At 40.6% G+C, this 24,485-nt stretch overlaps 1 protein-coding gene across 1 annotated transcript in view; it reads left to right on the forward strand.

Annotated features, from left to right (window-relative positions):
* Positions 1 to 2,179: 2,179 nt before the first annotated feature.
* Positions 2,180 to 24,485, forward strand: part of DROSHA (drosha, ribonuclease type III) — a gene marked incomplete at its 3' end in the record, with an annotated part of 54,244 nt that continues 31,938 nt past the window's right edge. The window contains exons 1-9 of the mRNA XM_010080677.1: positions 2,180 to 3,030; positions 6,228 to 6,320; positions 7,060 to 7,291; positions 12,305 to 12,446; positions 15,860 to 16,014; positions 19,064 to 19,144; positions 20,730 to 20,816; positions 20,924 to 21,010; positions 24,032 to 24,103. Of these exons, the coding sequence (XP_010078979.1) occupies positions 2,180 to 3,030; positions 6,228 to 6,320; positions 7,060 to 7,291; positions 12,305 to 12,446; positions 15,860 to 16,014; positions 19,064 to 19,144; positions 20,730 to 20,816; positions 20,924 to 21,010; positions 24,032 to 24,103 (1,800 nt within the window). The remainder of the gene's footprint in view (positions 3,031 to 6,227; positions 6,321 to 7,059; positions 7,292 to 12,304; positions 12,447 to 15,859; positions 16,015 to 19,063; positions 19,145 to 20,729; positions 20,817 to 20,923; positions 21,011 to 24,031; positions 24,104 to 24,485) is intronic.

The raw sequence follows: 24,485 nt of genomic DNA on the forward strand, positions 1-24,485 counted from the left end.
CGGTTACAGACCCTTGGGAGGATGTGGCCTGGTCTTGGTGCCCTGTTGCTCTCAGCTGTGTGCCTGCAGGGAGAGGAGAGTTTCTTTGGTGTGTGTTAAGGCGTCGATGTGACTTTTGTGTGTGAGGGCTTCCCTCAGCGCGAAAACTTTTGTCTTCTAGGTGACAGGAAAAGGAGAGTTTGTTCTGTTCAGTGTTTTGGAACCTATTTAAATTTAAATGAAAATTGAATGTGACCAGAGGGAGCTTTAAAACAATTTGGACAGTTAAAATCATATTTTTATTTTGTAGTTTTGTATTTTTTTGCAGCTGTGATTCTTGAGAGAGAGTTGATACACAAGACCTTTTGCTTGAATCCTATGACATCTTAAAAAGAAATGTGCCTTAAGGCAAGGCACCACGGTACAGTGGCTTTACCTTTAATTTGCTTAAGGTAATAAGAGTTTAGGTCAGCCTGGTTAAATAAAACGTGTATGTTAATTGGTTTATATTTTGCTGACATTTTCTGTGTAAGATCACAACTGGAGAACTAAAGCAAAATTGTTTTAGCATCTAATGGATTAGAGTTAATAATGACAAAAGGTTGCCAGACAAAAGAATGGAAATGCACTTCCCTCCCACCCCCGGTTGGTTCTTTTTGGCAGCCTTACAAGGTTCAATGGTACTGAGCAGGCACAGGCTGACTGTAAGAAACAAGTGGCTTTACCATCATGGACACTACCTCCTAGAAATATGGGACTCTCACATACTTTGGCCTTTGTCTGGTTGCCCCAGAGAGGGAAGGAATGCCACTACCATCAATTCCAGTGGCTTCCACTAAGCCCTACGTGTTTAAGGAGAGACTTAGGGTCCTCTTGGTTCCTCTTCCTTGATGTCTGTCCTTTCCTCAGTCATTTCTTTTCCTTTCTCCCTGTGATACACCAGAAGTCGCCTGCTGTCTCTCAGCAAGCAGCATCTTTTGCAGCACTGGCACCAGAATGCAGCTGAAAGCGCTCTGAGCAGTCCAGGTTGGCCATGTTGCACGGTAGCAGGTGGGAGAATATGGTCTGTACTTCAGCATCAGCAAAGCCTCAGTAGGCTTTGTTTTCTTTAACTGGTGATCTTTCTAATTATGTGTTTGTCTCTCTTTCTCTCACTCCCCCTTATGGAAAACAGGATTTGAGTTCTGCGACTGCTTGACTAATTATTTTTTCTTCTCTCCATCAATTCCAGCCAAAACACCATGCATGATTTTTTTTTTAATTTTATTTTAAATGTTTATTCCTTTTTTCCCAGTTTTTGAAATTTAACATTGTAATTTAAGAGTGAATTTTATCTTTAATGAAGCACAGTGGTTTTCATGTATAACATTAATATAATACATTAAATACATGTGTAGTTTTGAGCAACACTTAAGCCTACTTGAAGTGGTGGCAATTGCTGGAAAGGTAACAGGACCAAGGCGGCAGCTGAGGGATTTTTTGGTAACCAGTTATTTCAATGAAATTGAAGTAACAGCACAGTCTAAATAAATTTTTTGATGTAACCTGTAAGAGTCTCATTTCCCCAAAATATACCTACGTAACTTAAAATACATTGAAATATCTCTTGAATGTAGTCCTGTCTGAATTGTGAATCTAAATCACTACTATCTCATTTAAAATTGACATGTTTTGTTGGACCAGGTAACATGCAATGAGGAGTTGGTAAAGTCATTCTGCCTGAAGTTTAGAACCATGTCCTAGAAAGGACTCCTCATTATGGAACTTTGGATGACAATAGCAGTTGTTAAAATGGGTGGTTTCTTTGTTGTGGGGTACCTGAACGCTTTCTATCAAAGTGTCTATGAGTGCTAGTAGAGGTGCTTGTATCCTTGGCCAGTCATCATATCGGTCACTTGTTGAAATTAACATTGCCCCAGATCAGAGAGTGTGGTCCAATTTGGGTTCTGGATTAAAGACAGTAGAGAGTTGACATGGATTAGAGGCTTAAAGGAATCAGAGGCATACATGACCTGTACTAGAGGTCCAAGGAGCACAAAGCTCCCAGTGGAAGACAGTGGACATGGTTCATGGTTCTGTTAGAGGAAATTGCAGGAACCATCATTTCAGCTCTTCAGGAGTAGTTCCTGCAAGTGCATTGTGGACATCCTACAAAAATTGTGTGACACTGGACTTTTATTTTCCTTATTAAGGGTGAGCCATGTCTTTCCATTCCGGGAGAGGATGTCCCCGCGGTCAGGGGGGACCAGGAACAAGAACTTCAACACAGGCCTACCGCCCTCAGAACCTAAGGCAGCTTCACCCACAACAGCCCTCCGTACAATACCAGTATGACCAGCAAACTGCCCCTCCAACAACCTATTCAAACCCTCCAGCCACTGGTTACATGCCTCCCAGGCCAGACTTTGTGCCCTATCCTCCTCCAGTGCCCCCTTCCACACAGAATCCCATCAGCCAGTGTCCCATGAGGCCACCATTTCCAAACCACCAGATGAGGCAGAGCTTCCCAGTGCCTCCGTGCTTCCCTCCTGCTCCTCCACCAGTGCCAAATCCTAGCAACACTCCTGTGCCAGGAACTCCTGCTGGGCAAAGCACCTTTCCTTACATGATGCCTCCTCCCGCAGTACCTCATCCTCCCCCGCCACCAGTCATGCCACAGCAGGTCAGTTACCAGCCTGTGTACTCCGCAGGGTATTCACAGCAATCGTTCCCACCACCTAACTTCAATAGCTACCAGCACAACCCTGGCTCCTTTCAGAGCAGCACTACCAATACCAGTGGCAGCAGTGGACATTTTCGACACACAGGTCAGTACCAGGGAGAGAAGTTGCAAAGTGATCGACGGTCTCCAGAGAGGAGTAAGCACTATGATGAGCACCGACATCGTGAACACAGTCACATCCATGGTGACAGGCATCGGTCCACTAATCATGGGGATCGTCGGGATCGAGGCCGGAGTCCAGATAGGAGGAGGCAGGAAAGCAGTCGGCACCGGACAGATTATGACAGAGGGAGGATATCGCCTCATCACAGAAGTTATGAGCGTAACAGGTAACTTGAGGTATCCTCTGCTTGCAGAGGGAGAGTTGTTATCATGGTGTCATCGTATTTGTTTGCATCAGTGTTCTTCCTTCGCCCTTGTTTTTCCCTCTAGCTCGAGAGGTAGCCAGTACTCGGGTCTGATGGAAAGAGCAACCTTTATATTTTTCAGGTACACTGCTTCTGCCTCACCTTTGCAAGCTTGGCAGACTTGCCCTTGTCCATGGAGATAGCTGGAAGCAAAGAAATGTCCGTTTGAAAACTGAGTGCATTGCGGAGTAGCGCTCTACTCTCATGGGTATTTACCATAGAAACTTATGCACATGTGGTGTGAGAGTAGAGTTGGCACAACTTTGTGGAAAACACTGCGTTCAAAGTTGTGCCTTACAAACTGTTTAAGTCTCAGCAGTTCAAGATTTAGCTACCAGAGTTAGGGTTCCAGGTGTTACTTGAATTTGGTCTTTCGAATTTGGTCTTTCTTTGAGTAAGCCCTGTATTTGTAGAGAGAATCAGCACTTGGAGGGGTTTATAGTCCGGTAGTTGCATGTATGTAATTCCTGCAGTGAGGTATTTTAGTGAAAAGCATGTTGTGCTGTGTTTTTCATCCTGCTCTGTTGTCATCCTTGTGGGACACCAGTGCAGATGTCCGCAGGCTTCATGAGACCTCCCAGTGGGTGCTTAGACTTGCCTGTGTGATTCTGTTCAGGATGAAGACTTCAGCAAGCCAGCCTGTGATCTCAAGAGAAGACTGAGGTGAAAATTAGCATACACCATTTAAAAGAAATAGGCAAGTTGTAGGCTATGTTGACATCTTATGATTCATATAGATGAGTGTGGACTGCTTATTTTGGGACGTATCATGAAGTTTCTGGCCCTCTCCTTCACAGACGCAAGCAGCTTGCAAATTATGAGCCGACCTGATGCAGTTTTCTGGGTGGTGGTTTAGAGCAAACCATCACCAGTTAAATCTTTCAGGTGTCTTAGATTTGCTCTCTTGGTGGCTCTTTTTGTGTCTAATGATCTAGGTCAGAATATTCAAAGAGAGATACTGGAACGTTAAGTATCTGAATATTGATCAGGGCACCTGGATCACGTTCTCTAATTTTAGATGCTCTGAGCTTTCTCACATCATGTGTGAAACATGAATTTACACATAGTACCTGTGGAAATTAAACCACTTTGATTTAGATAAGCAGAGATGTAATTGCACAACCTTAGACAGCTGTATTAAAAAAAAAACCCACCCCCAAACCTCACATTCAGGAAGTTTACTTTGATTTCCAAAAGAGGATTTTCCTAAAACTGAATGCAACTGGCCTTTTCTATGTGATGGGCTTGTGGAATTTTCTGCCCTTTGTAGGTGACTGAAATATTTGCCAGAATTTCATGATTTATTGTATATATTTTAAAGTTCAGTTTTAAGTTTTGAAAATGCATGTTTTCAGCAGCTTCTTTGTCAAACACTTGTGGACTACTGCTTGAGGCCAACAGCTTCCAGGTCTACTTGACAGTGTATCTGCTTATTTTAATGAGAACTGTTTGCTGGCCGTGGTGTGTTTTTTGCACAGCGTTAATCTCTCAAGTAAATCATGTCGTAGAATATGCTCTTTCTGAAGACTGAAATCCAATCCAATCTGCTTGAACAAGGCGTAGGCAGAGAAGGGTGAATGGGTGTGGGGAAGAACAGTAGATAATTTATATGAACTTCATGCTTTGTAAATTTGCATTCTATTTCATGTTGTGCGTATCAAAACATACATATATATGCTCATAAATAGTCTTGACTCATTCTGTTAGCCCATCAAACCACCTGAGGCACGTATTTATAATGCCTTGTCTATCAGCAGACTCATTTGCTAGGAGATTTGACAGATACACAAATGGTTGTAGACTAATGAGTTGTCAGCTGTTAGCAGAGTATGAAAGCCGTGTGTGTGATCTTTTCTGCCTTGTGTACACAGTAATTCATAGAATCATTTAGGTTGGAAAAGACCCTTAAGACAAGTCCAAGTGTAATTCTGACATGGCCAAGTGTCACTAAATGCCATGTCTACATGTATTTTAAGTACCTCCAGGTATGGTGACTCAAACACTTCCCTGGACAGCCTGTTCCAGTGCTTGATAACCCTTTCAGTGAATAAATTTTTCCTAATATCCAATCTAAACCTCCTCTGGTGCAACTTGAGGCCGTTTCCTCTCATCTTGTTACTTTGGAGAAGAGACCAACACCCACATTGCCACAGCCTCCTCTCAGGTAGTTGTAGAGATCAGTAAGGTCTCCCCTCAGCCTCTTTTTCTCCAGATTAAACAACGCCAGTTCCCTCAGCTGCTCTTCATAAGACTTGTGCTCCAGACCCTTCACCAGCTTTGTTGCCCTTCCTTGGAGGTGCTCCAGCACCTCAGTGTCTTTCTTGTGGTGAGGGGTCCAAACCTGAACGCAGTATTTGAGGTGATGCCTCACCAGTGCCAAGTACAGAGGGATGATCGCTTCCCTCTTCCTGCTGGCCACACTATTTCTGATGCAGGCCAGGATGCTATTTGCCTTCTTGGCCACCTGGGCATGCTGCTGGCTCATACTCAGCTGGCTGTCAGTGAACACCCCCAGGTCCTTTTCCCCAAGACTTCTGGTAATTTAAAGCTCTTTTGCCACAGAATTACATTTGGGTGGTCAAGTTCTTTATGCAAGCTGAGTCTTGTAGATGAGGTTCATAGTTTCAGCGTGATGCAGTTTTTCTGTGTTAATCAGTTTTTTGTATGTGCTTGAGGTAGTTGTCAGAAAGTGAGGGCTTGCCTGAAACACTTAAATGACTGCTGTGCTTGCAAAGCTATTGTGCATGGAATAGGTTTTCTTTCCCTTTCTTGAAGCATGAAGAATGGTTAAAGGTACAATAATCTTATCCTTTGCCATTCGTAACAGAAGAGGAAGAAAGGTAGCAAGTCATGTGGTGAACTTACAGAAGTTACCTCTGGATGGTCTGAATTAACTGTTGTATTGAGATAGATGGCTCTATGACAAAGATGGAGTAGATGGGTCACTGCCTCATACGAGTTTATTACATGTCAGCATTAAGAATGTCTGGGGATTTAGCAGTCAGCATGTGTGTGTCATTTTGTGTAACATGATCTCAGCCTGCTTCTGTGCTCCTTTAAGGTGTGGAATGTATGAAATGCCAGATTTCTCATTTAACTTATGTTTTGAACTCTCCAAGGGAGCGGGAGAGGGAGAGGCATAGGCATCGTGATAGCAGAAGATCACCGTCACCAGACAGATCCTACAAAAAAGATTACAAGAGAGCAGGAAGGTAAGGTCCTAAAGACTTCTGCTTACATTTGCTTCCAGTCTGTAAAGTACCAAGATTATTTAGAGTCATTCTATGTTTAGGTCATCTTTTAGGGGCCTTTTTTGTATTGATACCGATAAAAATTCTTCTGAATTCTGGATAGTTGAAATCAGTACAACATTATTGGCTTTGTAGGCAGAGGAGAGAAAAAAGTAGTTTTCCTGCATTTGGTTTCTGAAAGCATTATTCTTACAATGCATAAGGAATATAGTGGGTTTTGTTGTTCAAAGGAGTGCCAGAGTTAGAGTAACACAACCAGTCTGGCTTCTGTATAATCACTCTAATAAAATCCAAATTCTTTTCTCATGCAAATAGTTTGTGGGCTTTGTATTAAAAATTCTTTGTAACTTTTAGTGGTGAGTGATGTGACTTCTAGTTTTAGTGATGAGCTTCTAACTTTGGAACAAAATTAAAAGAAAGTAATCTAGAATTCAAGTAGGAGTTTTAATCTAAAATAATATGTATTTTTCATTTTAATTCTTGAATGAGGTTTAAAATACAAAGGCACTTTCAATTTTAGGTCATTTTTTATAGTATCAGAACTACAAAGTACTCTATGTTGCAAGTTAAAAACAGGAAGAGGCAGTTGGATTTTTCTGTAGTTTATTTGATAGAATGATGTACTGATCTAAAGCAAGCTGTTTGTTTTTCATTATAAAACTGTCACTGAGAATTGCTGTGTTTGCTTTCTCCCACTAAGCCGGTCTCCAAGCAGAGAGAGAAAGAGACCCCGATGGGAGGAGGACAGAGAAAGGTGGTCTGAGAATCAGAGCTCCAGCAAAGAGAAAAATTATACCACTATCAAGGACAAAGAATCAGAGGAGAATGCATCTGAAAAAAACGAAGAGGAAGATGAGGAATTACTTAAGCCAGTCTGGGTTCGCTGTACCCATTCTGAAAGCTATTATTCCAATGACCCCATGGATCAAGTGGTATGTTTGTGAGAGAATGCTAAAATTGCTCTCCAGAGTCCTTTATTGGTTATCTGGTTACTTGATTAATATGAAACCTTCAACAGGATTATGTTTTTTGTCACTTAATCCTTCTCTCCTAACCATCTCAGTCTCTTAACCCTGTTCAGGGCTTTATTTGTTGGTGTTTTCTATTTTCATCATTCTTCTGACTGTTTTCATTCAGATTAGTGATACATGGAAGAGAGGTACTTTTTTTGTCTCCAGGAGGGTAGGGTGGTTTTTCTTTCCATTACACCTGTATTTGACCAAAGATGCCTCAGTCACCATATATTCCCACGACCTTGGAGAAGTTTTGTATGGAAGGAGGAAGCCAGGATTCTTTGTACTTGACAATAACACTTGGTGATGGAGTAGTGATAGAGGAGGGGAGGTTTCTGGTTTTTTTGCAGGGTTTTTTGTTTGTTTGTGGGTGGTTGGTTGGTTATGGGGGTTTTTTAAGAATGACATGGAAAATGAATTCATGGTGGTTCAAAGCAGGCAACAAAATGAGCTGGGCTTTGAATTTCTTGTGTGTGATTGTGGTGGGTTAACCTTGGCTGGATGCCAGGTGCCCAACAGGCCACACTATCTCTCCCCTTCTCCGCAGAACAAGGGGAAGAAAATAAAATGAAAAACTTGTGGGTCAAGATAAAAGCAGTTTAATTAAAGCAAAAGCCAAGGCCATGTGTGGAAAAACAAAGATTTTGTTCTCTGCTTCCCATCACCAAGCGATGTCCAGCCACTTCCTGGGAAGCAGGGCTTCAGTATGTGTAGTGCTTGCTCCCAGAGACAGATGTCATAACAACGAATGCCCCCTTCCTTCTCCTTTCCATTAGCTTTTGTTGCTGAGCTGATGTCATATGGTATGGAATATCCCCTTGGTCAGCTTGGGTCAGCTGTCCTGGCACTGTCCCGGCACTGTCCCTTCCCAAGATCCTGCCTGCCCCAGGGGCCTTGAGTCTACTGGGTGGGGGTGGTGCTGGGGAGGCAGCCTTGATGCTATGTGAGCACTGCTAAGCAGTATCAAAAGCACTGGTGTTACCACCTTTCTAGCTACCAGTGCAACTCACAGCACTGTGAGGGCTGCTATGAGGAAATTAACTCCATCTCAGCCAGACCCAATACCATCTCCACCCCTTATTCCGTGCCATTTGTGTTATGTTCAGGTCCCACATAATTTAATACATAATACATATCTAACCGTTCCATTGCCATTTAATTCTCATTACTGAAATTCCTTCTTATGAACACTTACAACTTAAGTACATACTTAACCGTCTCTATACCCAACATACAGATTTATACATGCTCAGTAACTACCATCCCCTGTCTGTTAACAGATGGCTATTATTCTCCCATTTCATGGGCTTCTTCCACTCCTCTAGATGTTCGCAAACAGGCTACGATTTGGTCCTGTTTGCCAAGATGGGTGTTTAGGACAGGAGAAGCAGCATGTTGGCTTGTTGGGCATCAACACTGGCTTGCTTGGGGTCATTGTTGCACCCTTCTTATTCCTTGTGAAACTCACTCTTCATCAGTTCAGGTCGCTCCTGCCACATCACTTCCTACAACATACAACTCGCATCACAGATTTTTTTCCCCCAAGATTAAATCTTCTTGAGGTACACACCAGGTCTCCCCATCCTTCCGCATTACCCCCCAGGTACACCCAGGTCCGTGAACAAAGACAGTCCCACGAATGGGTCTGCCTTTCCCCATGGGAGGAGCAACCCACACTGCCTTCCCCAGCCATTTACCTGTGTGCACTACAGGGACCTTATCTCCTCCCACAGTATGCAAGGGTTTTGTTTGGACAGGACCAGGACGGTTAGCAGACCCTCTGGTGTTAACCAGCCAAGTGGCTTCTGCTAAATTTGTGTCCCACTGCCCAATGCTCTCAACATAGTTTTTAACAGTCCACTATATCTCTCAATTTTCTAGAAGCCTGTGGGTAATAGGGGATATGATACACCCACTCAATGCCGTGTTTCTTTGCCCAGGAGTTTATAAGGTTATTTTGAAAATTAGTCCCATTGTCCTATTCAGTTCTTTCAGGAGTGACATGTTGCCACAAAATTTGCCTTTCAAGGCCTAAGATGGTGTTTCGGGCAGTGGCATGGCTTACAGGTTATGTCTCTATTCAACCAGTAGTTGTTTCCATTATGGTGAGGATGCTTGCCCTGGCATGTTCATGGCAGTGGTCCAATATAGTCAATTTGGCAGGCATCACCATACTGAAAACCCAGCCCCTGCCCTACATTCCAGGGAGATTTTACTCGTGTGGCTCGCTTGATTGCAGCACATATTTCACATTCATGAGTGACCTGTGTGATGGCCTCCATGGACAGGTCCACCTCTTGGTCACAAGCCCATCTATATGTAGCATCTCTCCCTAGATGTCCCGATGTTTCATGGGCCCATTGAGCTAGAAATAGCTCACCCTTACACTCCCTGTCCAGATCCACCTGAGCTACTTCAATTTTGGCAGCCTTGTCCACCTGTTTGTTGTTTCGATGTTCTTCAGTGGCATGGCTTTTGGGCATGTGAGCATCTACACGGCATACCTTTAGAGCTATGTTTTCTATCCAGGCAGTGATGTCCTGCCACAATGCAGCATCCCAGATGGGTTTGCCCCTGCACTGACAGTTGTTGTTCTTCCACTGCTGGGGACACCCCCATAGGGCGTTGGCCACCATCCAGGAGTCAGTGTAGAGGTAGAGTATTGGCCAGTTTTCTCATTCAGCAATCTTTAGGGCTAATTGTATTGCTTTCACTTCTGCAAACTGACTTGATTCACCTTCTCCCTCAGCGGTCTCAATGACTTGTCATGTGGGACTCCACACAGCAGCTTTCCATTTTTGATGGTTTCCTACCACACAACAGAATCCATCAGTAAATAAAGCATAACACCTTTCATCTTCTGATAACTCATTATATGGTGGTGCCTCTTGGGCACAAGCCACATCCTCTGGTAACACTCCAAAATCTCTGCCTTCTGGCCAGTCCATGATCTCTTCCAGGATTCCTGGATGGTTGAGTTTCTCTAGTCGAGCTCTCTGAGTGATCGGTGCTATCCACTTACACCATGTAGCATTGGTTGCATGATGACTAGATGAGATGTTTCCTTTGAACATCCAGTGTAACACAGGCAATCGTGGTGCTAAGAGGAGACATGCTTCTGTACCAACAACTTCTGAAGTGGCTGGAACCCCCTCATGTGCTGCTAGTATCTCTTTTTCAGTTGGGGTGTAGTGGGCTTGATCCTTGTGATATCAAGTGATCCTTGATAACCTGGCCCCAAAACCCTAATAGTTGACCTCTGGTTTCTGCCAGAGGCTCCAGGTGAGACCATGCTCCCCAGCTGCAGTGTACAGTATGTTTTTCACAGCTGGTCCTGTCCAGACAGGCCCAAGAGCTACTGCACGAGCTGTCTCCTGTTTGATGTGCCCAAAGGCTTGTTGTTGCTTGGGACCCCACTCAAAACAGTTCTTCTTTCGAGTTACTCAATAGAGAGGGCTCACAAACTGACTATAATCTGGAATATGCATTCTCCAGAAGCCCACAAGGCCTAGGAAAGCTTGTGTTTCCTTCTTGTTAGCTGCTGGAGACATAGCTGCTATCTTGTTGATGACATCTGTGGGTGCGTGATGGCGTCCATCCTGCCACTTTATTCCCTAGAATCGGATCTCCTGGGCAAGTCCCTTGACCTTGCTTTTCTTTATAGCAAAACCTGCCCTCAGAAGGATCAGAATTATTCTTTCTCTGTTCTCAAACACTTCCTCTGCTTTGTTGCCCCACACAATGATGTCGTCAATGTATTGTAGATGTTCAGGGGCATCACCCTTCTCCAGTGCAGTCTGGATTAGTCCATAACAAGTAGTGGGGCTGTGCTTCCACCCCTGGGGCGGTCAATTCCAGGTGTACTGGACACCCCTCCATGTGAAAACAAACTGTGGCCTGTACTCAGCTGCCAATGGAATTGAGAAAAACGCATTGGCAATATCAATCGTGGCATACCACTTAGCTTCCTTTGACTGTAGTTCATATTGAAGCTCCAGCATGTGTGATACCGCAGCACTCAGTGGCAGTGTCACTTCATTCAGGCCATGATAGTCTACTGTCAGCCTCCACCCTCCATCAGACTTCTGCACTGGCCGTATGGGACTATTAAAGGGTGAGTGAGTCCTGCTGATGACTCCTTGGCTTTCCAGTTGAAGAATCAGTTCATGGATGGGTGCCAGGGAGTCTTGGTTTGTGTGGTATTGCCGCCAGTGCACCATCCTGGTAGCGATTGGCACCTGCTGTTCTTCAACTCGCAGCAATCCCACAGTGAAGGGATCTTCTGAGAGGCCAGGCAGGATAGATAGCTGTTTGATCTTCTTGGTGTTCACAGTGGCTACACCAAAAGCCCATCAGTCCCCCTTTGGGTCCTTGAAGTACCCTCTCCTGAGGTAGTCCATACCAAGGATACAAGGGGCTTCTGGGCTGGTCACAATGGGGTGCTTCTGCCACTTGTCTCCTGTTAAGCTCACCTCAGCCTCCAACACGGACAATTCTTGGCATCCCCTGTCACTCCAGAGATCCAGATGGGCTCTGTGCTTGCGTACCCAGATGGCAGCAGTGTACACTTAAGTCCACCTTTCTAGCTATCAGTGCAATGGACAGCACTATGGGGGCTGCTATGGGGAAATTAACTCCATCTCAGACAGACCCAATACAGTGATAAAATTATTTTTAATTGCAAAATATTTCCATAGGTCTCATGTTTCTTCTAAACCTGTTGAAAATCAAAGCTGAGCGGTACTAAATATGCTTAGCCATAGTTCTGCTTTGTTAGGCTAAAGGTCGAGTATTTCAGTGTTTCACTGAACTACACTGGGAACTGTCTTTTCTCCGTGTTGCTTTTCATTGTGAAATGCTGGTGTGTGTTGTGTTCATGTGCTGTTTCAACACTGTCTTTTTATTGTTGTTGTTCTGTTTTTTAATTAACAGGGGGACTCTACTGTGGTAGGAACAAGCAAGCTCCGAGATCTGTATGAAAAGTTTGACGAGGAGTTAGGAAAGCGGCAGGCAAAGGCCAAAGCAGCCAGGCCACCATGGGAGCCACCAAAGACCAAGCTAGATGAAGATTTAGGTATGCAGAAATTATGACAAAGCTCTGAAATTGAATGATCTGTAGTTAACCTGGTTTTCACTGTTGTTTGTATTTAATGTTGGTAGGCTAATACATATTTTTTTTAATCCTTCCTTTCTGTTACATATCTAAAGAAGCTTTACTGTTGCTTTTGATTGAAGTAGAGCTAGATTCTTTGCCCAGAAAGCCTAAGAGGAAATGGAGTGTATCCAGCAGTGCCTTATGCTAAAGTCTCTTCCGTGGCATGAAGGCACCCTGAGCATGGTCAGATAGGCCAAAGCATGTCACAGAAGAGGCTTTGAGGAGCTCCTAGTCTTTCTAAAGACTTTTGTGAAGACTCTTTCTTTATTTTCTAGTATTTCTAAAAAGGAGTCATAAAATCATAAGGGTGGTTTGGGTTGGAAGAGACCTTAAAGATCATCGAGTTCCAGCCCCCCTGCCATGGGCAGGGACACCTCCCACTAGCCCAGGTTGCTCAAAGCCTCATCCAGCCTGGCCTTGAACACCTCCAGGGATGGGGCATCCACAACTTCCCTGGGCAACCTGTTCCAGTGCCTCACCACCCTCACAGTAAAAAATTTCTTCCTACTATCTGATCTAAATCTACCCTCTTTCAGCTTTAAACTGTTATCCCTCCTCCAATCGCTACACTCCCTGATAAAGAGTGCCTCCCCATCTCTCCTGTAGGCCCTCTTTTAAGTACTGGAATGCAGCAATAAGGTCTCCTTGAAGCCTTCTCTTCTCCAGGCTGTGCAACCCCGATCTTATGCAGAAGTATCAGTTTTTGAAACATATTTTGTCTGTATTGTCTGCACCACCTATAGGGATCTTCTTGCAGTGAAATAAGTCTGCTAGCTGTATCAGTTATTGGGGAAATACTGTCCAAATTAGCAGGGCGTACTTTTTGATAGGAATTTATCTACTCTGAAGCCAGTGCAAGCTGCTTTTCATAGTTTGTTTTGTGAGAACTGTTATCTGCTCTTATTATACTTCTGCCATTTCAGTGTTTCATAGTCTGTTTTTCAGTCAGTTGCTTTAGTTCAAGAAATTCTTGGACATATCAGATTAATTTAGATACTGCACTGGGCTTGTTTTTTAACTGATGCTTCGTGTCTGCCTGTTGAGCTGTTTCAGACTGAGCCTAGTAGCTCTTTAAAAATCACATACAAGAAATTGTAAAGTTGAAATACAGGTATTTAATGACATGGTCAGTTATATGCAGGCAGTGTAAAAAGAACAATAAAGATTAAAGAAAAATAATAAATAGATTAAATAAAATGTGAATTCACTTTTGTAGAGGATACACCTTTTTTACCTTTTTTTTGAACAGCAGGTTTGCACATATTTAAATTCACTCAAGAATCACAACCAAAGTTAACTGCAGGGTTTTTCAGCAGGCATATTTTCATGTGGATGAAGCAAGGAGAAAACTACTACATTCAGCATATCTGTGTAAAGCTTCACTTCCTTGAATCTCTGCAGTAAGAGTTCCTTTACTGCTCCAGGCTAAAATATAGGGCCAAAAGCGACTTCTGCGTTTCTTTTTCTGCTCTTTCTGGAGGACCCAAGGGCTCTGCGTTTGCACTGGTCCCCTGGTCCAACTTGGTGTCTGTGCCAGCTTCTCCTAAAGTCATGCTTGTGTAGTGTGTAATAGTTTGTCTTATTTTGTACTTAAGTAAATGCTGTCTCTGTTCTGCTTTGTGTTATCAGTAATTGTGTTCTGTAGTGAGATAGTGATGCACTCAGAGAACACTTTTAGGTTATGAAAGGCAGATTTCAGTACATGATATCCAAAAGTTCTGCATTGGTCTTTCAGAATTCCAGCTTACTCCCAGGTCCCACACTCATTGTGCACCTAAAATTAGACTTATACAACTAATTAATGTTTATGAGGGAACCTTTAAAATGCAAGTGTTTGTGAATATTTGTAGGAATACACATGTATGCACATTCAGACAAAACTTGATTGCAACTGAGTGTATATGACCAGTGTAAGCCATATGTCCCAAGGACATATTTTAATAATACCTTATGCTGAATTAAGGACTGTAAAAAAATGCATCTTGATTTTTTTTTTTTTAAGGAAGCATATTTTACTAGTAATATTATCTCATGTTCTCTCTCTCCCTCTTTTTCTTTTAACTGAGGAGAGTCTTGTATTCAGTAAATGCGCATATTTTAAATACACATATTTTAAACCATAGTTTCACAGTATTTCAAAGCACTGTCAACGTAGTAATTTATTTTTGCTTAAGTCAGAACTTAGAAATGGAAGAAATGTTGCATCCCTCCTTCAGAGAATAATAAACCTTACTTGCTTCATGCTATATGTCTTGGCTATGAAAGCATTTATTTAACTTGGAGCTGAGATCATCTGTGGAAGTGAGTGACATTACATACGTAAGAAAGGGAGTCACTTTTAAGTACCATGGGTGGTTAGACATATGCGAGATCAGGCTCTGGGTTTTTTGTGGTTTGTTTTCTTGTTTTGTTTGGTTGGTTTATTTTTTTAATTAAGTCCAGACACTTATTAATATAAATTTGACAAGACCACAAAGGAGACTTTTTAACAAATCTAAGACCATCTTCTGTTCTTTTTTTTTCTTTAGCATTGTTCTCCCCTCTGATAGATCAGAAAAACTGTTTCAGTTAATACAAAGAAAAATGTCTTAAAGGAAAAATAAGGAGGAAGACTCACAGAACAGCACTTCCAAAAAGCTTATGGCTGGATTCATTCAGCTAGTAGTTCTGGGTTTTCTTTTTGTCTGTGGTTTCTAATATGTAATAATGAATTTATTAGAAATAATTGACTTTGAAAAATGAGTCTAACAGTACATGTTCTGTAATAGTTCTATCCATATGTGCTGTTTTATAACTCTTAGATAGACAGTATCCTGCTACAGACAGCAGCATTTTCGGGTGAAATGAAACTAGACATTAACACCTTGCTTGTAGCAACCATAATTGACTTTTAAACAAGAGGTTCTGTTTAGCTCATGCTAGTGACCTTATGTGTATTCTTTCCTTTTTCTCTCTCTCTCTTTTTTTTTCCTTTGTTTTTAATAACTTTAGAGTCATACTTGTGTTGGTTACCAACTCTATGATCTTTAATGTCAAGTAACTGAAATTGCTCTTCTGCAGCTGATCGATGTGCTTCTGAACAGCCAAACAGCAATGTGATGCATTCAAACAGATGCAGTTGTTGTAGGCATTTAATATCCATAGTATTTGCTGTCATTTTTAATTAAAAATGCAGTTGCTGTCCCTCTTCCTGTTAGCATGAATGGCACGCACAACTTTAAGAAGTTTCAATATGCCAGTTCTTTATGTCATGTTAGAGAATGCATTGCTACTGGGGAAGACTGTGTGTGGAAGTGTTTTTCAGCTGATTTTATTTTCTCTGTGTGAATCAGAGAGCTCCAGTGACTCAGACTGTGACTCTGAAGATGACAGCAGCTGCTCTAGCAGTTCAGATTCCGAAGTTTTTGACGTCATTGCAGAAATTAAGCGTAAAAAAGCACACCCTGATCGTCTCCATGAAGAACTGTGGTACAATGATCCTGGACAGGTAAGGTGAGAGGAAAAAGTACTGTCTGTCTAATAGTCATTCTCCCCTTTGAGACCTGAAATTCTGCATTGTTGTCAAACAAGCTGAGTGACATCTATTTCAATACACTTTTTTACCCCCTTTTTCTCCCTCATCTTCTTCAAAGCACTTCACTTTTGATTTCAAGAATGTGGTTCCAGCTCATGAATCCTGGGGATTTATTCAGTTGGAATCATGTCTGACAATGTTAATAAAACCTGAATGGCTAACAGTGTATTAATGCCGTCCTCTTAGCCCTGAGATAAAAGTACACAAATGAATTCTGGTATGGAGAAAATACAGCATGTTTACCTCCTTTACAAATTTTTCACCCAGAAGCTCTCAGCTCATAATGATAAATAATATTTTAAATATGCAGTTAATGCTTCTAATTTCTCATCTAATGGTTCTTTTGTAACTGCATGGAGAGTACGGTTCTCATTAAATGTAATTGCTGAGCTCATGAAGTGTTGTTTTTGAATGTATAAATTGCACAGAAGACTAGTTTTTGTTTGCAAGTTTGCCATCTTCATCTTTCTTACTTAAATATTTTACAGTCTTCTAACTCATTGTCAAATGGCATCCCAGTAAATTTATTTTTCTGGCATTTTGTGTGATGCATGAGTTTAGCATGCAACAAATCATAATTCCAGGAGATACTGCAATGCTTATTGCCACTGTGGTAATTCGAAGATCTGTTGAATATTCTGTGGTAGACTCATATTTATGCTTCTAAAGTTAAAAAAAAATGTAATTTGACTGACTACAGCTAGCTGGTTTTATTTGTATGGAAAACAAAATTAGCAAACTGTTTAGATATTTAACTGAAAAAAATTGTGTGGCTCTTGGGCACCCTTCAAAGTAATGTTCTAGGCCAGAATATTAGCTAAATAGAAAGAAATGGAATAACTGTAGGATGAGTAGATTCAGGAATATGTGGTATATGAGTTTCCTTCTGAAAAACTTTATTTCCCAGAAACTTTCTTGAGACTGATTCTTCATCTTTCTTGAAGGGGCTGAAATCGGATAATGATGAAATGTTCAGGGCTGTACTACTTTTGAGTAGATTTTATTTGAAAACATTTGGAGTTTTCCTAGGTATTTATCTGGTATGCCAGAATGTTTTCTAACTACATAAAACAAGAATGATTGTTGTGCACAGTGGCACATCCAAGTACACCGTCTGACACAGAACTAGAATTTTAGGATGGATCTTCCCAATCCTTCAATCTGAGCAGTGTGTTTCTTACTTTGGATAATCTCCAGCAGTGCTGGCAGCTGCCAGAAAATAAATTGTTAAAGCCAATGCAACCACGGTGGCCTTTTGCTTACAATTGCTCTCTGCTTGTTTGTGTTGCCCTGTTGGCCAGAAGAATTTAGAAGCCGTTGCCTTAGTTTATGTGAAACTGTGATCTTTCAACATTGTTTCACCATCACTTCATGATTCCTCTTCTGCATTTTTTTTCCATGAATTGTGTCATTAGGAACAAGATAGACATGTATCTGACTTGCTTCTCAAGTCCTGGCTTTACAAGTACTTCACTCAGTTTCCATCTGTGCGTTTAATGTGACAGAGGCAGTGTTAGTGCTGGACAGTTCTAGGGATTAAGGAGGAGATTTTCCAAAATAAGCGATGATTATTTTAATAGCCTCAGTAGGCCCTTATTTTTTGAGGATTGATGACCAATTTGCTGTTTGTTGTATTTTTTAACTCTCTTCTGTTTTTTAGCTGCATAAGCCAGTGAGGAAGTATGCTTTTACCTCCACACTTGATTCAGTTTCATTGAGCCCGTACTTTCCTCAGGGGTCTCAGAGTGTGGAAAAAAATGCGTGAACAAAAAGGTGTCATGTCACTTTGTTGTTAAGATAGTACAATGTAAGTTCCCAAAGAAGTAGAGAAGTGCCCTACTTCTTATGTTCCTTTGCATATATGCACTGTGCCAGTCTGAAGAAATTAAACTGAGATTAACATTCAGAGAGTTAACATCAGAACTAAAAATTTCATCCCTCTCCCAACTGTCTGAAGACTATATTAGCAGCAATTTGGTGGTTCTTGCTTACTGAGGTATCTTTACATTATTATCTGTTTGCTGATGATGCTATTTAGCTCCACCATGGATGCTGTTTCCATTTTCAGACTGCTTATAATGGCACAGAAAGTTCTGCTGGTTTTTGTATTGCATTACAAGGTTGTTGGATTTTTTTCTAAGTCTAAAAAGAGTTTTTCAGTTCTTGAATTTAAACTTCGAAAAACTCCATTAAAGCCTGGGGTTGGAAACTTCATTTGTTTCTCTGGTTTGGTTCTGGATTGTTTTGGTTTTTTGTTGGATTTCTGAGTGGGCATGATGTTAAGAGCCGAAAGCTTTAGGATATTGCAGTAATTGATAGTCTGGTCATAAAAGTGAAAAGAAAGACACTAGCTTTATACTGTGTGCCATGGCCCTTTTTGATATAGCTACTTGATGCACCCATACAGAATACTGAAGTGGGTACTTTTTCCCCCATTCCTCTTTTTTGCTGATCTCTTCACAGGATGTATTTGAAGTGTTCCCATTGCTTCTTTAAAGTTACAAGTAAAATCTTCAAATGGTCTGCTTTGCATACTTTTGCTGGTAGCCTTGCCACATTGCAGAGGGGTTAATGACGGACAGGATTTCAGTCAGTGAGCTGAGTGGAACTGTTTGAACATGGAGATTTCAGCATGTAGGTATTTAGGACCTGAATCTCATTTTAGGCAGTGTGCTGTTTGTAAGTATAAGAAATGGAAAAGATGTATATGATAGTAGAGTGGTACGATTCTGCTAAGAGCATTTTTCCATTTTGTGCTTCTGAAACAGTGATGAAGTTCTAATGCTGTTGTGCAGTTTTCTTACATTAGTCTATACTGTTTTCAGTTTTATTGGCTTAAGAACATCCACTTAATCTAAGCATGACAGGCTTTTAGAAACATCAGCACTCCAGGCATTAAAACTAACATACTTTTCCAAAACCATTTTTCAGTAAAAATAGAATCCTATTTTATTTTTGACAGATGAATGATGGACCTTTGTGCAAGTGCAGTGCTAAAGCCCGACGAACAGGAATAAGACATGGCATTTATCCTGGTGAAGAGGTAAGTAATTCTAAGGATTGAAATTATGAATACAAACTTGCTGCTGTAAGCTCATTCCTGGCTTGATTTGAGGGTTTTTTCCATGATTTACATGCTTAGTAAAAACTCCTGTGCAACTTTAAATCACTTAGTTGTGTAACCTCATATTTAAAATGTAATACTGGTAATGAAATCCACCTGAAAACTATGGAAAACTTATGCTTGTATTTGTTTAGTTCTAGGGGTTGTTTTTAAAGTTTCTGAAACACAATTGCATTAATGAAACAGAACTTGTGGTTAAAGATGTACCATCTTTAAGTGGATGAGCATGTTATGAGGGCTCTCTTTGTGAAGGGATTTCTTTAAAAGGAAAAATAAATAAAACAGTAATTCTGCTGATGGGAGCAGGAAGCTTGTCAGGAGGCATTCTTGCCTTAGCACTAGAGCATGCCTACACTGTAAACATTCCTCCCCACATTGTCTCTAGTGTTTTTCTTTCAGAGAAGGAGGGAGAAAATTTTAGCAGGAGAAAGCTGATATAGAAAATGTGCTGCGTGAAGGCAGCTGCTCCCTGGAGCAAGGCCAGCTGAGAATTTGAGGTTTCACAAAATTTCCAAGGATATACTAGTTTTTACAGTGTCCTGTAGATAAAACTGCCTAGCTTTAAACTGGCTGGTTTACAACTGTCTTGTTGCATCAGAGAGAAGCTTAATTTGGGGCTGAACAGCCAGAGTAATTACCCTGCTTATTGAATGGGTTTTGCAAAGTGCACAGAACTGCGTAGTGGTGTAGCTATCTTGCCATTGCCATCAGGCCAATTTTTGTAATACTGTTTAGAGTAGTACCCTGCTCACTGCAGTGATTTTTTTTGCCATGCAGACAGATGTATTCTGAACAGGCTGGTGGCAGCCTCTGAACTGCAGCAAATTGGATGTAGGGCGTACAAGAAACTGGTTTTGTCTGACTGCTGAGGATTTTTAGATCTTTAAACTGGACTGTTTCAGAACAAGCTGGAAGAAAATGTGAATCCCAGGTGTTTGGCATTGCATCAGAGTGCACAGAGGGCTGGCTGCCTTTGGACCTCACAGGCAGGCATTACAACCTGGCAGACAGAGCAAGGTGACCCGAGCTCCCTCTTGGTGATAGAGTAATCCCTTCTCTACAGGCCCCAGATTTGGCCCAAGCAGATGAGCTGATACCTGTCTGTCTTGATAACATACTTTGAGATCTTCCCATGTGAGGTCCAGGTTCCTTTTCGTAAGCTTTTAAAATCACTTTTCCAAAACTTATATAAAAGAGGAAATTATTCTGGTACGTAAACAACTGCTGTGTGTAAGGAAGATGGAAAGTCAAATGGAAAATGAAAAAAACTGCAGTAATGTTTTTCACTTTTTTTTCCTGTTGAATAGCTTTAAAAATACTTCTGAAAGGGAAAATGTAGATAAGGTTCTGCTTTCCCTCTTCCCAGAATGCTTAATTATGACTACCTGCTTTTATTTAATTTTTCCTAGTGCATATTTCATGGCTATTAGAAGTGCTTTATTCTCTCTTTTAATCTAAATTTGCCTTGACTCTACACATAATTCTACTTATCTCTTTCTTTAAGCCCATTAAACCATGTCGCCCCATGACCAACAATGCTGGAAGACTATACCACTACCGAATTACTGTGTCGCCTCCCACAAACTTCTTAGTAAGTACTTTATAAATAATTCTAACTAGGACTCTAATTTTGTTTTCAGTGTTGGAAGTAGTACTACTTCTTGCTTACTCTGTGGTGCTTTTTTTCTCTTTTTTCAGACAGACAGACCTACTGTTATTGAGTACGATGACCATGAATATATCTTTGAGGGGTTCTCAATGTTTGCACATGCCCCACTAACAAACGTAAGTACGTTCATTGCTACATACGTGGGATTTGTTTCGAAAGCAAGCTATTTCTGCCCTGAAGTAGAACTTCTTTAAAACAACAGTACATGTATGTTTAAAACATCTCGCCAGCACTGAGCACATGGGAAAGACATTTATTCTAATTAGTGTCAGGTTTTGTCTTGACTAATTGTGGCAAGTGTTGCCTTCAAGCTGCGATTGAGGCTGTGGTGTGCATCCCTGTAATGTTTTTACATGTTTCACAGTTTGGAAGTGAAATAAAGCATGGAATAAACTGTTAAAACTGTTAATTGGATTTAAATTGGATGAACAGGTTTGTTAAGTTGAAAAAGTTTAAAAACGAGCAACAACAATAAAATAAGATTTTCCCTTTATTAAGTGACAAATAGACTTTTTTCAGAGATTCACTCTAAAGGGATTTCTCTCTTCTGAAAACTTACCTAGATGTATCCACTGCTTTCTAACATCTGATCAGCTTCTTCAGGAACTAGGCAAGTTATAATTTTTATTAAAAGTTGTAGTTGTTTTGAAAGCAAATATAACAAGAAAACAACATGATTAGTACCTGACTGCCCTGCTTTTCCAATATAAACTGAGTTAGCCGTATCTGATTGAAAAATGTGCAAATATTTAATTTCTGTAAATTTGAAGATTTTTTTGTTATCTTGATATTTCAAGAACTGTTTTTCAAGTGTTGTATGGTTTGTTTGTTTCCTTGGTTTTATACCTATTACTAACTACACCATCAATGCCAAAACCTAGTACGAGAATGGTTATCAGTACAGGACTGGGATGTAAGAATACTGGAACTGAGAGAAAGCTTTTTTTTTGTGACAGTTTGCTTTTGCTTGCATAATATGTATGACAACACTTTACTTTTGGTGATGAGGGGAAGGGACTGTAATGTTGATGAGAAATCAGTAAGAGAGTAGAGTTCAGCCCGTGAGGTTGCAGTATGAAGCAGTCCTGCCAGGTAGCATTAACTCAGCCTTGGGGTTCAAGGCAGGTTTTTCATGGGGCTTTACATTTTCATTTTGCAAATGAGCTAAAAGGAACAGTTTTGTTTTACTCTAATTAAAAGGGTAAAAAGACCACCTTATCTTTATAATTTTTGTGTCTGCTGCATGACAGGAGAGCAAAGAGTTATGGAAATCTTTAATATACAGAGAACAAGGAAGACTATTCTTGTCTGACATTAGTAGGTAGTGAAGACATTGAGCTTACTCTTACTGTGAAGTGCGCGTGTGTTTTTTCTCATTCCAAATAGAGGAAGTGGTCAGCAGCAAATGATTATTTTTTTACAGAGTAGAATGCAAAGCAACACCGTATTGTCAGTTCCTGTTGCTAACAGTTATGAAGCCCTTTGGAAGGAGTCTCTTGCTGTCTTGAGATGATTTTTGGCAACATGAAAACTGTAGTTTGAGAGACATTTTGGAACGTGTTAAAAGGGGGGTTGCAAAGGGCAACAAAAACTGAGATCCAAACATCGACATCTTTGAATGAATCAAATGTCTGTAATTTGAAGTCTTAGCTTTGCACACTGTTAGAGGTCTTACTGCTGTTATTAGTATTTCTCGGTAATAATTTTGAGCAGGTCAGATATTGTGAAAAATCGTTAGTACAGTCATAAGAGAAATTATAATTTTCTTAATACAACTACCAAAACAATTCTGCAGTGTCATTCACACGTTCCTTTGCTATGTATTTGGTTGTGTACTTGTAACTCTTATTTGGAGATTTTGGTCATGGTCACTTCTCTAAAGCATTCATTTTCTATTCAATACAAATCAAAATAGCCCAGGTTTCTGAGTTTCTGAATCAAAATATCCTCTCCTGGTTGAAATTACATGTTAGAGTGTAGGCAAATCGTCCTTGTATTTTATTTTTTTTTTAAAGCCCCTCTGATTTAAATGTGACAGGTTTTCCTCTCCTCAGATTCTGAATGGGACATTTGACTTCCAAGGTTTTTTATTTTTGTATTAGCGTTTAATATTATATCACATTGCAGGAAATGAAATTTTTTCCTTGGTGTTTGGTGTAGCCCCGTAGTTTATCATGCAGATACCAACAGATCTTTGTAGACGAAAATAGACAAATGTTTGACAGTGAGCTGCAAGAAGATGCAAGCAGAATAGTGCACTCTGCTAAGTCCGTTGATTTCAGTGCAGCCCCAGCACCGTTCAGATTTTTATTTGTGTGCTTATCAATGCAAAATAACCTTGGGTTGCCTCTCTCTCACAGACCATTGAATTATTCTAAGATTATTTTATGCTTGCAAGGCCAGGGAATAGTAGAACTTGCTAAGAGATGTAGATGTGTAAGTGGGATTAGTCATTTATGTAGTCGTTCAGAAACTTAGCTTTTTTGCTTTTAAAAAATCCCATTAAAAAAAAAAAAACCCAAACACCTTCGGCAGTCCATGGTCTTCACAAAGAAAGGAAACTTTTTGTGAAAAAAACTGAATTAGATGTTTGTCTTACTAGTTAGTTGAGTGAACTTCTGTGAATGTTAACTGGATGAAATTAGTATAAACTTATAAATTTATCTTGAAGTTCTTACATTGTGTTGCTGTGACTTAAAGCCATATTTTAAGACAGTGTAGCTAACAGAATTGGCAGTTAGTTACAATTGCTAAAAACACCTTGCCTTCAGGTAATTGTATCAATCTGACATGTTGTGTCACCCACAATGAATTAACTTCCAAATATACAAGTGAGAGAAAATATGGGTTTACGGAGCTTTGCTTTTTCTTCTAAACAAAATTTCATCACCAGTAGATGGCATTATTTAATCTTCCTTGACCATCCCTCCTGTCAGCCCTGTGTTATTACAGAGGCAGAGGTTAGAATTGTTACTTTTCTTGCACACGCTTGTGTTCCTGTCTTTGCATGATCCCCCAGAGCAGCTGTTTTAGTAAGTGCCCTTTTCAGCAGACAGTGATACCTTTGCATACAAAATTGCATTAACTACATTTGATGCTGTATAGTTTTTCATGCTGAAATTCTTTTTTCCTTCCAGATTCCTCTATGTAAAGTAATCAGATTTAACATTGACTATACAATTCATTTCATTGAGGAGATGATGCCTGAGGTAAGAAGGATAATTAGTCAGAAAATCAGAGTGGGTTATGAGTTGTTGATATGCTTAATGGATTAAACTCTTCAGAATCCCTTCTCATGACGTCTCTAAGAGACAGGCTCTGTTCTGAACAAATGGCTGAAAAGGAACTTGCATTCACAAGTACTAGCATAAATCCATCTACCTAGGCTATCGTATGTTAAAATCAAAGAGTAAGAAGTGCTTATATCCATAGCTTCTTTTCATTTTAAGTTATTTACAATATACGTCAAGTACTCTTATCTGTAAGCTAAGTTAGGCACTATCCTTCTTTTACGGATGACAAAAATAAGGCATGTGGAGGTGCTGGTTTGCCAGGACCACATAAGTCAGTGTCAGAGCTGAAACTTAATCA

The sequence above is a fragment of the Pterocles gutturalis genome, unplaced genomic scaffold (assembly GCF_000699245.1).
Source record: "Pterocles gutturalis isolate BGI_N339 unplaced genomic scaffold, ASM69924v1 scaffold6446, whole genome shotgun sequence".
NCBI classification, from domain to species: Eukaryota; Metazoa; Chordata; class Aves; order Pterocliformes; family Pteroclidae; genus Pterocles; species Pterocles gutturalis.